Source organism: Martes martes (assembly GCF_963455335.1).
Source record: "Martes martes genome assembly, chromosome: 4".
Lineage (NCBI taxonomy): Eukaryota > Metazoa > Chordata > Mammalia > Carnivora > Mustelidae > Martes > Martes martes.
In genome coordinates this window covers 70,634,805-70,650,246 of record NC_137891.1, presented here as the reverse complement: position 1 = coordinate 70,650,246, position 15,442 = coordinate 70,634,805, and the positions used below count along the sequence as shown (strand labels likewise).

The following is a 15,442-nucleotide window of genomic DNA, read 5'->3' as shown; positions in this document are numbered from 1 at the left end:
TATTTCCCCTTTATCTGTGGTTTGCTTCTCCTGTATCTGTCATTTGCTAATGAGACCAGGCAGCACCACCAACAATGACAGACATTGCTTCTAAGAGGGTTGTGTTTGCTAATTTTTCCTTCCTTCATTTTTCCCTTATAAAACACACACACACACACACACACACACACACACACACACAGTATTATTAATAAAGTGGGCAGGCTCATTTGAAAAAAACAGAACATTTTCACATTGTCTTTATTAGACAAGAGGGCCTTTCATTTGAATTTTTTAGAAGACCTGAAGGAAGTGATCTTGTTTCTACTCTGGCCCAAACCCAGACCTCAGAGGCACAGGATTTTACATGTGTGTATCTGCACATAGTTTCTGGCTGACCTGGAGGAGATCAATAGAATCCCATATCTTCAAGCTGACAGACATGAAACCAGGGTCAACCTAGAGAGAACGAACTGGGTCTCAGCCTTGCGTTTTTACTTTCAACATCCTCTGACACAAAGAGAAGACGGTTTTGATGTCTTTTGATGATTGAGTTTCCATAGACTAAAATAGGAGTCTCTAGACATTTTTAAAAAGCTAATATTTTCTTTGAGATTTTGCCTACTGCCTCTAGAGTATTATTCACAGAATTTTCTTCTACGTTACTAACCTAAAAATGTATAACACAACAGGCTGTCAATAGAAATAAAAACCCTCTTATTGGCCCTATTAGAAAAAGATAGTAAAGCCCTGGTTTTATAGAGAAACCCTTTATAGTACTCACCTCGTCTTCTAGAGTCCTTCAGAACCCATGCTTAGTGTGGGATAATGAGTTATATTTCTGAATAACAAGTTCAAAAGGACCAAAAAGAGTGAGGTTAGTGTTTAGCACTTACACCAAGGAAAAACTCCGGTGAGCGATCTTTTTTTTTTTCCCCTCTTTTTTTTTTTTTTAAAGCACCAAAGAATTTTTAAAGCCCAAACTACCTAAAAGAGAGAAGACAGCCTTATTAAAAACTTTTATATATCTAAAACCAGATTGGGAATAGTGAAAGATTATGACACAGGGACAAATTAGTATAAAAAGCCTCTCTACTCTTACCTGGTAGTTTCATTAATTTTTTTAAAATAAAAAAATACATGCCCTCCAAAACAAAGACTTTTAATCAAATCATCCAGATTTATCTTCAAAATATACAATTCCTTTGTATTCTGTAAAATGTCTAGGTAGAGGCAAAAATAATTTTTTAGTTTCTTAAAATGTTGACCCTTATGTACACAGTTCAGGTACTTATATTGGGAACTAGGTCTCAGTGTAGAAGATGCCTGGGGATCCTGTAGATTCACAGGGCTCTGAAAAAAAGTTAATAACCCTCTTCCTTGTTACTAAAAAAGACCCAGGCAAGACATTTCATACACCCTCAGGGATCAGCCTGCTGCCTGAAATGTTACCTCAGGCAGCTCGGCTCCTTCTGCTTTCATCTCTTCTTGCTTACGTTTTACAAAAATATTTGTTGCGATGAAATTGATTGGCAGTACACTTGGCAATTCAAATTGAATTAGTTGTTCCTCCTTTTTTAATTCCATTAATTCAGATGAATGCAATGCAGTCTGCGGGAGCCCTCCATCAAGATCTCAGGTCCTCTTAGGGTGCCTGGGTGGCTCAGTGGGTTAAAGCCTCTACCTTCTGCTCAGGTCATGATCCCAGGGTCCTGGGATCGAGCCCCGCGTCGGGCTCTCTGCTCAGCGGGGAGCCTGTTTCCCCCCTCTCTCTCTGCCTGCCTCTCTGCCTACTTGTGATCTCTGCCTGTCAAATAAAAAAAAAAAAAAGAAAAGAAAGAAAAAAATCTTAAAAAAAAAAAGAACTCAGGTCCTGGGGCTGCGGGTCTAGCTCAGACTTCATGGTCAAGGGCCCTGATTTTGTTGATCTAATTAGCATGGAGAACAGCTTCTCAGTTCTGAAAGTTCTAAAAGATAAGCTTTGTACCCTGATCTGGATTCTAAAATTGAAAGCATTTGAAAGATTCCTGACAATATACAAAATATATTGATCCGCAGAGAGGAGACCCATATTCCCTCAGTTAGGGGAATCAACTAGCCCATCCACTGAACAAATCTCTCCTCCCTGGGCCCCACTGTGTGGGGATGAAAGAAGGAGTCAGCTCTGGAATTGGTGGAAACACCGCCAGCAAGTACTGTCAGACGTTGGTGGATTCCAGAGAGCTCCGTCTCTTCAGATCCTTGGAAATCATTTTCCAGTCCCTTCCTATGCCCAGGAAGTTCAGCTGCTATCGTGAAAATGCCAGCAGAGAGGGGTGTAGCTGGCAGACAGAGCGTGAGGGTAGAGGAGGGAGTGTATGCTCGGGGCTTACGGAAACTGAAGGTTTGGTTGCCTGACACATGGCACAATTCGGACTCCCTGACTATCTGGGTCACACACACTTATGTGCCACGTTGGAGGTCGTACCGTTGTGAATTGAGAAAGACACGAGTTGGCACCTTTGCACGATTTTTAAGTTATGGAGTCAAAGGGGAGCAAGGAAGCAAGGGGAATACAGGAAACATTAGCAGCCAGGAAGGCTGTGTGCTTTGTTTGCTTGCTTTCTTATATTAGCTAGTGCTTCCGTCAGAAAGAAGAAATAGGTTGTTCCCAGGCTGCAGTCCTGCGGGCCCAGTCCACTCTGGAATGTGTGCTAATTGGTGTGCATTTCTCTCTTTCTGCCCCAGGACAGCTTTCCTGCCCGCTTCGGAGGAGTCCATTTTGTCAACCAACCCTGGTACATTCATGCCCTGTACACGCTCATCAAGCCATTCCTTAAAGACAAGACCAGGAAGCGGGTAATGAAAACACACACCCAATGGGGGGTTGCTGAGGGGCAATTACCGGACCCTTTTCTCAATCTCTCTGTCTCCCTTCTCTCTCCCTCCCCCCTTATTTTGCACTTGTGGGTTTTCTGCTTTTCCGCACTCCCTGAGCATGTGAGCCTCAGCTGGAGTTTGCAAATGGTCTGAATTTAATCAATAATTTAGTAGAACTGGGTTATTTTCAGAGCCCCAGTGACAAACCAAAGGAAACTTTGAAGGCATGCAAATACCAGATGCCCATTTTACTGTAAATGCTCGAGGGAGCTATGGGGTCAAGCAGCTTCCCGTTCATGGCGTATTTTAATAGCTCGCGTTTTGTCCTGCAAATGTATTACCGTGATGAAGAATGTTTACCATTTCTTTTTCTTCCCCATGGCTCTTGGGTCTTCGCTGCCAGCTCCATCACCTTTGAGGCTGGGGAGGCATTCTTCACGAGAAATAATAATGCTCTTAGGAAAAGGCTTTTAAAGTCTTAATTACTTCAGCTGATGACATTTGGGAGGCCACCACCTTCCATCAGAGCCGGGGTTTGTGGTGGCGTTCTGATTAGCCGAGAGACGGAACATTGTTCCACCACTCACTCTGTATCTGAGTTTCCTCATTTAGAAAGACAGAGGGACTAACACCCAGGTCACCGGGATGTTGGGTAATTTAAAGAGGCAGCAGAGGAAAGCAGGGAGCATAATGCCACACATGTAGTAGAGACCCAGTGACTCTCATTCTCTTTACCATTTAGCTTCCTTTCTTTCAAACTTCTGATTTCAGTTACCTCCTGGGTCAGGTGCACCACCTGTCAAGGGAATCTGACCACAGGCATTCTTCTTCTTCTTTTTTTTTTTTTTAATTTATTTGCTTATTTATTATTTTATTTGTTTATTTGTCAGAGAGAGAGAGAGAGAGCACAACCAGGGGGAGCGGCAGGCAGAGGGAGAAGTAGACTTCTTGCTGAGCAGAGATCCCGATGACACGATCCCAGGACCCTGGGATCCTGACTTGAGCCAAAGGCAGGCGCTTAACTGACAACCACCAGGCACCCCTGACCAGGGTCATTCTTAACAGCACCTTACAAATGTGCCCCCATACCCAGGGCACCTCATGCCAGGGAAGAGTCTGTGTATGCAGGGGGGAATGATGATATGAGCCCCCACACCACACACACATACACACTCTGCAGTGTCTCTAAGTCCTAAACCTCAGATGCTTCCAGATCCTGAAGGAACAGGGCAGCAGGTTATGGGAAGGATAGTTCTCCTATTCCCAGACAAGGGTGGCACTAAGACTAGAACTCACCAGCCTAAGGAAGCAGAGACATTTGGAAGCATTTTGCAATCTGGCAAAGACTCAGGACAGTGCTAAGGGCAGAGAAGTGTCCTAGACTTTTCCCCATATGGCTTCAGGCTTCCCAGGGGCTGAATCTTCTACTCAGGAAGGAACTAGTGGAATTCTTCCGACAAAGCAATTGACACTTGCTGTGGTGCCATAAAAAGGAGTTTCTGGAGCTCTGGGCACAGAACAGAATCTGATAGGTGAAGAGTCCAACCTCCTATCTGCTGAGTTCTTTCATCCCACAGCACCCCAGGAGATAAGGCCAGTTTCTACAGCACTGCTTATCCATGTTGTCTGTTGGTGGGAATGCAAACTGGTGCAGCCACTCTGGAAAACAGTATGGAGGTTCCTTAAAGAGTTAAAAATAGAACTACCCTAGTCCCAGCATTTGCACTACTAAATAGTTATCCAAAAGCTACAAAAATACTGATTTGAAGGGACACATGCACCCCAATGTTTATAGCAGCATTATTAACAATAGTCAAATTGTGGAAGGAGCCCAAATGTCCATCACCTGATGAATGAATAAAGAAGATATGGTATCTCTATATAATGGAATATTACTCAGCCATGAAAAAAGAATGAAATCTTGCCATTTGCAATGATGTAGATGGACCTAGAGTGTATTATGCTAAGCTAAATAAGTCAGCCAGAGAAAGACAAATACTATATGATTTCACTTATGTGTGGAATTTAAGAAACAAGACAGAGGAACATAGGGTGAAACAGAGAGAGGCAAACTATAAAATAGACTCTTAAGTATAGAGAACAAACTGAGGGTTGCAGGAGGGGGAATGGAGGGATGGGCTAGATGCGTGATGGGAGTTAAGGAGGGCACTTGGGATGAGCACTGGGGTGTTACATGTAAATGATGAATCACTGAATTCTACTCCTGAAACTAATATTACACCATATGTTAACTAACTGGAATTTAATAAAAACTTAAAACAGAAAAAATGAACATCATGAACAAAATTGATAGTACAAAAAATTTAAAAAAAAAAAGAACTGGAGGTATTGGGTGGGTAGGTACAAATATTTGCTCTAAACACCAGGCCTAGTATTTATCCTCAGCTTTTCCATGCTTCAGACACTGCAGTTCCTCCTGAGAGGTGTTTTGCAAAGGCCAGAACCCATGATTTTCTTCAAAAGCAAAGAATCTTATTAAAATTGAGATCCAGGGGCGCCTGGGTGGCTCAGCGGGTTAAAGCCTCTGCCTTCAGCTCAGGTCATGTTCCCAGGGTCCTGGGATCGAGCCCCGCATCGGGCTCTCTGCTCAGCAGGGAGCCTGCTTCCTCCTCTCTCTCTCTGCCTGCCTCTCTGCCTACTTGTGATCTCTGTCTGTCAAATAAATAAATAAATAATCCTTTAAAAAAAAATAAAATTGAGATCCACTGTCAGAAAATGTACATTATTTTCTGAAGTGCTACAGTATTCTTCTGAAGAATGTTAATACTTAGCTTCTTGTTCCTTTCCTTTCTAAATGATGTCATGACATCATAAGTTAAAATCAATACCCAGAACAATGTAGCAAGTATATGTCTCTATTATGTAGTATATTATAATATAATCTATAGTATATGACATAATTGATAATAATTTTATGGTATATTATTATACAATACATAAGTATCTTATTTTATTATTTTTTTTAAGATTTTATTTATTTATTTGAGAGAGCAAGCATTAGTAGAGAGGGAGGGCCAGAGGGAGAGGGAGAGTCACTGAGCAGGGAGCCCAATGCAGGACTTGATCCTGGGACCCTGGGATTCTGATCTGAGCTGAAAGCAGATACTTAACCAACTGAATCACCCAGATGCTCCTAATTTTAAGTATTTTAAAAGTCACACTTACATTGCACAATGGTAACTGTGGGCTGTGTGTGTACACCTGTGTGTGTATAATCAGTGGTCCTATGCATGGATATAACTTGTTATATGTTGAACTTGCAACATGAAGTGTGGAAACTGATACCATTCCACAGATGGACTTGAAATAGACTTTCAGAAGTCAATTCCTAAATCGTAGAAGATCATTATTCACTTATGGCTTAACCACTTTGTGGATTTTCCTGAAAATAAGCGTAATTTGGGCAGGTTTTTCTCTCCTGCTTGGCCACTTTCCAGTACATGTGTAGAAGATGCAAACTTCTCTGGGTGTTAGCCCTCAGTCCAGACATAAATGAAAGATGCTGTAAAAATATCCCTAAGTTCTCAGGCCACAGTTTTCCTTCCACTGACGAATGGATAGGGTTTCTACCTTGCGCCCACATCAACCCTGGGAGGTGGGAATGTATTAAAAGAGTAAGAAAACACCATCCCTTTCCCTGAGTACTCTTCTCTTCCTGTGGGTGATGAAGACATAACTGCACCCATCAGAAAAGATAGAAGTCAGCAAATAATAGTTAACTGGGGGAGCAGGGAGGAGAACCAGAGCATGCAGGTATCTCTGGGACAGGGGGGAGGAGAGGCTGGAGAGGACTGGAGAAGGCCTGGAGAGGATGGGTAGACGGAGACGGTACAGAGGGCAGAAAGCCCTTGGGGGAGGCAGAAGGAGCAGAACAATGTGGGGATGCACGGGAAGCATGACTGGGGGTTTGCATAGTCTACATCGCTACCCTTTTATCAGTGGGGATAATTAGGAGATTACTGTATGTGTAAATTTGGGCCCGGGCCAAATAATACCCAATTTGTTCATAAACTTCATTTTTTAAGGACTATTAATTCAGCCCCATTTCTGAGCAATAAATTAACATTTTATGAAGATTAAGTTGCAGACACAAAATTGAATGCCTCTTTAAACACCATGATTACCAGCAGTGCAGCCAATTTGTCATTGCTAAATTGTGTATCAAGCTAAATAGTTGCTCATATGTTTTGGATTTGTTGTTGTTGTTGTTGTTGATAATTATTTTTTCCTTTCCAGATTTTCCTTCACGGAAACAATTTAAACAGCCTTCACCAGCTAATCCACCCTGAATTTTTGCCCTCTGAATTTGGAGGAACCCTTCCTCCTTATGACATGGGAACTTGGGCCCGGACGTTACTTGGTCCAGACTACAACGACGAAAATGACTATACTCACACTTCCTACAATGCAATGCACGTGAAACACACATCCTCCAATCTGGAGAGAGAATGCTCACCCAAGCCGATGAAGAGGTAAGACCTGCATTATCAGAGCTTCCCAGACAAAGGTCAATAAGCATTTTTGATTTGGGCCCAATTGTGGGTTAAGAATTGAAGACATTTATGGGCACAGAACTTGAGTAAAATAAATTGCAATACATTCTCAGCAGATTTCACTAGAATTGAAAGCAAATGGGGCTTGGCTGGCCCAGAAGTCCAGTAGTCCCCGTTGTATTAAAGAAACAGTTAAAGGCTGGACCTTGCTCATGCCATGATTACAGTGTTCATCTCTAGGCAGTCTGAGTTAACACAAAGAGAATGAAATGTTGGGCCTTTGAGATGCCCTGGGTTGAAAAACAGCCTGCAAGAAAGCATTCCTTTCTATTTAAACGCATTTTAGAACCATTTATTGAGCATTTACTTGCCTGTAGACACTGATGGGCCCTGGGAACACACATACAAATAAGACATCAAAAGAACAGAGAAGTGTGGCCCAGGATATTGTGTATTACTTTGCTAGGGCTTCTGCAACAATGTACCACAGACTGGGTGGCTTAGACAACAGAAATGTGTTTTTTCACCATTCTGGAGGCTAGAAGTTCAAGATCAAGGTGTTAGCAGGACTGGTATCTTATGAGACCTCTCTCCTTGGCTTATAGACACCTGTCTTCTCCTTGTATCTTCAGATGGACTTCCCTCTGTGTGTCTGTGTCCTAATCTCTTTCTATACCAGTCATGTTGGATTAGGAACTACGCTAACGACTTTGTTTTTCCCTAATTACCTCTTTGAAAGTCTCTGTCTTCAAATACAGTCACGTTCAGAGGTAATGGGGATTAGGGCTTCGACATATGAATTTGGGGTGGGCAGGGCACAGTTTATCCCATAACATATTATTATATGTATCCTTCTATGCCAGTAAATATAGACACATCTCGTGCTTTTAATGATGCATGGTATTCCAATAGATGAATACATCACAGCGTAGGCATTTCCCTCTTGATGGGCATTTAGCTTATTTCTGAGTTTTTTGTCTATTCCGAATGAAGAGGCTCGTGTAAGTCCTTGATAGGCCTCCTTCCTTCTCACAGGAAGTTCCTCAGGTAAGTTTGGAGCCCTGAAGTGGCTGGGTCAGAGGGTGTGTGCATTTTAAAATTAGCCCATGCTGCCTAGCAGCCCTTCAAAATGTTCGTTCAGATGGATACTCCCACCAGCCTGTATGAGAATGTCCCTCCCCAGACTCTTGAAAAGTACTTGATATTATCAGATGTTAATTCTAATCATCATCCTGATGGGAGGACAATTTCGTGTCATATTTGTTTTCATTTGTGTCTCCTCACCCGACATAGGTAGGCAGAGAAATGACCTCATGGGTTCTGGGTTTTATGAGGATCATGGAATTTGCAGGGAAATGCAGACTAAAAGCCATCAGAAGGTGAATGAGGGCCATAGCTAAGACTGAAGCAATGACTGGCCATACTCTGGAGGTATTTGGGGAAGGAGAGTCTCCTATGGATAACTGGGCTTGCACTGATGTCCTGAAGCAAGAGAGAGTGCCCAGGAGGAGGATCTCCACATTTCCTGCTCAGTTGGGGCTATTACACTCACATGTCTAGTAAGGCTTCTCTGCTGACACTGGAGAGATCTGGAAATTCACTTGTTCCCCAGGTTAACAGCAGACATTCTTTGGGAAGTGATGGTCATAGGATTGAGAGGCTGGCTTTGCGGTTTGTCCCTATCTTATCTCTAGAGACTTAGATAAAGTCATCATATTCTCATATTTTTTGGAATGTCCAAAGTCTAGGGGCATAAAATAGGAATTTGCCACTCTTTCCCCAGATGATCAGTTACAGACTTACATCTCTTTTGGGTGACAAGACATGTCTTGATCCAAGTTCTGCCTCTGAGTTGACATTGAAGATCAGAGGAAGTGATAGCCTCCATTATGAGATGGTGAGTTCTGGAGGCTAAAGTCTTTGTATAACATTTATTCACTTCACACCCTCCTCAAGAATTGAACTCAATGTCTAACACACAATAGACACACAACAGACACCCCATGAATGAATTATTGTTGAATGAAAGCTGTTGCCTCCAAATCCCGACCTTGGTGCAATTGTCCAATTACTCCAACCAAACTGTCAGCTCCCAGATGGAGAGAGTTGATTTCTCCTGGCTTTCATGGATCCTGCCTTACAGAATCTTACAGCCTAGTAAGGGAGATAAGGTTTGCCCACAAATAAGTCGAATGTAGTGCATAATGGGAGAAGTACTATAAAGGAGGTATAAGGACCTGCTGCAATTCTAAGGAAACATTCAAATTTCAACCAGAAAGGCTCTTAGAGAAGTATTCTGGGACAAAGGCAGGTTTTGGAAAAGGTAAGACATTGAAGTCAAAATCCAAGACTATGCCAGAGAAGTTAGTAATTGTTTTTGTAGATTTTATTTATTTGTTTAAGAGAGAGAGAGCACAAGAGCAAGGGGGAGGGGTAGAGAGAGAGGGAGAAGCAGACTCCCCACTGGGCAGGGAACCCGATGCAGGACTCGATCCCAGAACCCTGGGATTGTGACCTGAGCCAAAGGCAAACGCTTAATCGGCTGAGCCACTCAGGCGCCCCGAGAAGGTAGTAATTGTGTTCTCATCTCATTGTCTTACCAAGGCCATCAAGGTATCCTGCTCATTCTTCCTTTCATTGGAGGTGGCATTGCTTGGGGATTGTATTTATTTATTTATTTTGGTGGGGAGGGGCAGATGGAGAGAGAAACTCAAGCAGACTCTGTGCTCAATGGGGAGCCCAACGTGGGGCTCGATCTCACGACCCTGAGATCGTGACCTGAACTGAAACCAAGAGTGGGTCACTGAACGGGGTGTACCACCCAGGTGTGCCCCATTTCTTGGAGATTATAGGGACCAGCAGGATGGGCAGTGAGGAGACTGTTATCAGCAGTGATGCAGCAAAGAGGGACCACCCCAGCTGTGGGACTGTGCTTGTCAGGTGCTTCACTGATGGAGGTCAGTGGTGACTGGGAAAATTACAGCAACATAACAGCCACCATTCATAGCATCTCTGAGCCCTCAGAACCAGGGACATGGGGAAATGGAAAACAGAATTGGAGATTTGAAAGGTCATCTCTTCAGCTTCCCCCCTGATGTGGGGGTCTATTCTCCAGCCCAGGCTGTCAGCCGGACTCAGTGTGCATTGTCTGGAGATGGGCAGGCAGCTAATGGACAGTGTGTTCCCTGTAGCATGGTTTTGGATAAGTACCCCCTTGGTCTGAGCCAGATGACCTGGGTCTGTCCTGTGGGTTAACATTCCAACTTCCAATGGGGAGACACTGCCCAGAGTCCCAATCCCTGACGCTATAGTTCCCACCAGCCTTCAGGTCCATTTGGAGTCAAATGGACTTTTGTGGACTGTCCTTGGAACTTAGTATTTATAATGTGACCTCTGAGTTCCAAGTGGCTCAGAACAATGCTTCTGGCATGTGTAGAGTAAAATCCAAGATACATAAAATTCTCAGTGGATTAGTGGTTCTAACAAGTTCTTTTCAACCCTTTATCAGAAAAACTTTAAAAAAATTATTAGTTTAATACCTGGGTGGCTCAGTCAGTTAAGCATCTGCCTTAAGCTCAGGTCATGATCCCAGGACCCTGGGATGGAGGCCCGCATTGGGCTCCCTGCTCATGGGGCGCCTGCTTCTCCCTCTCTCCTCCCCATTCATGCTCTCTGTCTTTCTCTCTCAAATAAATAAATAAAATCTTTTAAAAAAATACTGATTTATATGGAAAACTTTCTACAGAATTTATTTCAATATTGATCGGTTCTTTAATAAAATGATCTTTTTATGGGCTTTTAAGTGTGGGTCACTCTCTGCTCCACAACTAAATGACCCCAAGTGTTGTATTTTTACCTTCTTTTTTCTGTGTTTTATTCTACAATTTACTCTGTTTCCTTTCTTCCGGGCCATCAGCTGTTTACTTTCTGTTCCTGGAACTATTTATGTCAGAAGCACTCTGTTTCCTTCTATCTAATTTACTACCAGACTATGTTTTCGGCTTGGAAAGGAGGTAGCCCAACTTAATGAAACTGTCCAACAACTAACAGCAAACAGGCTCTATAATAGTTATGATGATTTTGGCTGCAAATAAGATAAAACTCTAATCGGACTGCTTTAAACAATATGGACAATTGATTGTTTCACATAACGAGCCATCGTAGAGTGAGGTGACTACAGAATTGTGTGTCCTAGTAGCTCATTGGTGGTGCGTGCAACCCAGGCTCCTGCCCCTGTGTCCTGCACAATCAAGACGTCTCAGGCAGGAGTGCACCCCTGATTCACACGGGCAGGTGTGCCCAAACCAGAGGGTCTTTTTATCATCTAGGAAGGAGGAGGTGATGGCTTAGGGTCAGGACCCAGCAGCATGATGTGTCTGCTTCATGGAGCAAGGACATGGTCTTTCCATCAGTATGTAGATTTTGTGATATCTCTTTCAATTATTAGACTTATTAATTATGGCTTATTAATTGCTTCTGAGTTCTAGGCTTAATCTCTAAATGGCTATAGATATTATGTAAAAGGCGTACACACAGACACACCCAGACATGGAAAAACACAGTCTCTTGAACTACTGGAGGACGATTAACCATTTTTGGAGAAGTTCTACTTGAAAAACACATATATGTATTTATTATAAACATGTACATATACTCAGACATGTATATACTCTATATTGTGTATGAATGTATAAATATGTGTATATGTATGTTTTGAAATATATACAGATATATATACATCACACATATACAGATTTTTTTAAAAGATTACCAGTAATTATTGGTAAAAGATTGCTGGAAATAATATGCATTTTAGCCTAAGATCTGGATTCTGAGTAGGAACTGGGGCCTTTCCTGGGAGCTGGAGTCGTCCAAGGGCAGATTGCCCTGCAGATCGGGCAGTTTGGAGGAGCACTGCTCAGAGCCCCTGCTCAAGAAACACAGGTGTGATGGGGCGCCTGGGTGGCTCAGTCCTTAAGCATCTGCCTTCTGCTGAGGTCACAATCCCGGGGTCCTAGGATCAAGCCCCGAATCGGGCTCCCTCTCAGCGGAGAGCCTGTTTCTCCTTCTCCCACTCCCCCTGCTTGTGTTCCCTCTCTTGCTGTATCTCTGTCAAATAAATAGATAAAATTTTATTTAAAAAGGAAGGAAGGAAGGAAGGAAGGAAGGAAGGAAGGAAGAAACGCAGGTGTGACCTGCTGCCCCGCAGCCTGGGAGGCCACAGGCAGCACAGATCACCTTACCCCGTTCCTCTGTTGGTCTCTACTAAGCTTCGTCAGCCCTGAGGGCCGCAGTCGATTGACCCTGGAGTTGATGATCTCAAAGACTTAGAAAGCTTTCCCGGTCTTTCTGGGCAAAAGTCAAAGGGAGTGCCCTGAGAAGCCAGGCTCTCTGCCAGAGGAAGCCACCACCCTGGCCAACAAGGGAGCAGCTAATTTTCCAAGGCTGGGGCATGGGGTCAACCAAACAGGATTGGCATAGAAAAGGGGAAGGGGAAGGGATCAGATCAAAACTGTTTCCCCACCCCCAGAACCGAAAGGCAGGTGGCCTCTGCCAGGGCAGCCAGGGAGAGAAAGCTTCTATCTTCCACCATCCTCTCTTGAGTTGATCTTGAGTGGGTTCCTCTGGGCTGTACCATAGCAGAGAGCTTCTGTTTGCAGGAAAAACATCCTCCATGAAAATTGTATATAAAATACAAAAATTATATATAAATGTGCATTTTATTATTCCCCTTATTGTCAAGATTTAGGAAACTTTAGAACCAGAGGAAGGTCTTAGAGATCACCTAAACACCATCGGCCTTTCTGCTACCAAGGACCTCTTTGCCCCCCACATGGTATATATTTTTTTTCTTTTTAAAAAAATATTATTTATTTATTTATTTGACAGAGAGAGAGAGAGAGAGAGCACAAGGAGGGGGAGCAGCCAAGGGAGAGGGAGAAGCAGACTCCCCACTGGGCAGGGATCCCATGCAGGACTTGATCCCAGGACCCCGGGATCATGACCTGAGCCGAAAGCAGAAGCTCAACTGACTGAGCCCCTATATATAGGTTCTTGAGCAAACATTGCATTTATTTATTAGGTAATTACAAGTTCATGTTGTCATAATGTAGTCAGTATTATTTCATAGAATGAGCTTAAGATCTTTAATTTTAAGGAAAACAAGGTTACTTACTATTTAATTTTAATTTAGACTCCTAGGTGGTAAATTCTGTTAAGTTTTGCAGCTTAAAAACAATAATGGGAAACTATCTGCCTATCCCTTTGCCCATTACTGCTTATATGAAGTCGCTAGGACTAAGGCTTAAGCCCCCTGTCTTTTCATCTGGGGTTTTCTGTATGGCCCTGCAGCTGGCTTCTTCTAGAATCATGGTGTCTTGCACATGGCAGTTGCTCCATACATAGTTAATATTTTGTAGCTTGAAAAGTGTAAGTAAATGGTGCACAGACGTGCCTTCTTTTTTTCATGGGTTTAAATTTAAAAAATATTTTTCTTCTTCTAATTATCATAGTCAAGGTCCTGAGAAGTCTCACAGGGTAAAAATCTGTGTCACCAAAGCTATTTTATTATAGGAATCTTTCTATGCACTTGCCTCCCAGAGACTAGGGTAGGTAAACACCATGCCAATGTTGGAAATGGAAAACAGGAAACTGATTCAAGTTCATAGAGACCCAGCAGGTGTGAACCTTGGCTGATAATTTTCATTCTCATTGCTTCCTGGAGGTCCCCACCCATGGGCTCAGGTGTACCTATCTGCGTTTTGATCTGGGCTCAATCTGCCACACAAGGAAAGGGAGTATTATTTTATCTAAGGTACGAGGCGGTAATGTAGTCTTGTTGGCTCACGAATTTCCCAAAGAGATTGTTGTCTCAGCGCTGAAAGAGAAACTCCAAGCCTGGTGTTAGTGGAACCATGGCTCCTTCTCAGAAGTCCAGCAATTACCAGAGCAGAATAACACGTTTTACTTCCCTTGGGCTGCAGGTGAGCTGCACGGAGTTAGCACTACACCCAACCACCCAGGCCCAGTGGAGTCAGTCTTCAGAAAAGCAGAGCCGGAGTGGCTTTGAAGATGCAGGGAGAGGTGTTCTAACTTGCAGAGTCGGGGGCGGGGGCCATGAGTACTGGCCACGCCCACCCTGACGGTGTCTCTCTAACTGATATTTTCTGAGCTCTTCCTCGTGCTGGCCACGGGCCCCTTTCCTTCATGGAATCCAAAGACGGGTGTCAGCACAGCACGTCGGGGCAAAAAGCAGCGACCTCGCACCGTGCACGTGAACACAGCCTTAACAATTTGGTTATTAACTCTGTACCAGCTTTCTAACTGGCCTGACACAGCGATGATTCAGGTGCCTTCACTGCGTGTTTACATTTAAAGATGCTTGTCCCCAGGCTTTCGGGTTCTGTTTTTTTAGCTATGGGATGATAGTGTTCATAGAGTCAAAACCGTCAGTTCTTGAAATCGCCAGAAATGTCTGGGTTAGTTTTCAGTGCAGCCTGAAAACTAACTCCTGTTTTATTTATTAGAACTTCAGCACTTATCAGGGAGCCAGATAAGTATTTATAGAGAAGGAACCCTTAGAAAACCTAGCGGCATTTCCTCTTGCACCAGTGAAGAATGGCCCCCAACTTTCAGAGAAACAGTCCACTCTGGTGGACATTATATGCTGGACAGCGAGAGGAGCTGATGCTTTGGGGTCTTGGCCAGCTGCTCTGTGTGGTAGAATTACTTCTGATCCTTTTGACCAAATGCCTCCACCTTTATGTTTCCTAAACACCCCTCCTAGAAGAAATGAGGACGATGTCATAGAGCTATTACGAGCCATCCAGTTTGGGAGAAGGGGAGAAGCTGGGTGAACGCCTGGGTTGAGTTCAGATTTCTGAGCCAGAAGGAAATTTTGGCCCCTGCCTGGGCAGTAAAAGTCAGTTTAACTATTTTCAGCTTCAGTAGAACTGGCCATGACCTTGGCGATCTTCCAGCGTATGGTCCTCTTTTTATGGGGTGAATGTATGCATTTGCTGGATAGCTACCCATTTCCGGCAGAAGTCATACATCATCATGAAATACACCCCATAGGAAAAGAATGAGGG

General features: G+C 43.5%; 1 protein-coding gene across 1 annotated transcript in view; it reads left to right on the top strand.

Annotated features, from left to right (window-relative positions):
- The window catches only part of CLVS1 (clavesin 1), a gene marked incomplete at both ends in the record, with an annotated part of 169,987 nt that overhangs the window by 136,401 nt on the left and 18,144 nt on the right, over positions 1 to 15,442 (top strand). The window contains 2 exons of the mRNA XM_080800080.1: positions 2,707 to 2,817; positions 7,096 to 7,331. Of these exons, the coding sequence (XP_080656206.1) occupies positions 2,707 to 2,817; positions 7,096 to 7,331 (347 nt within the window). The remainder of the gene's footprint in view (positions 1 to 2,706; positions 2,818 to 7,095; positions 7,332 to 15,442) is intronic.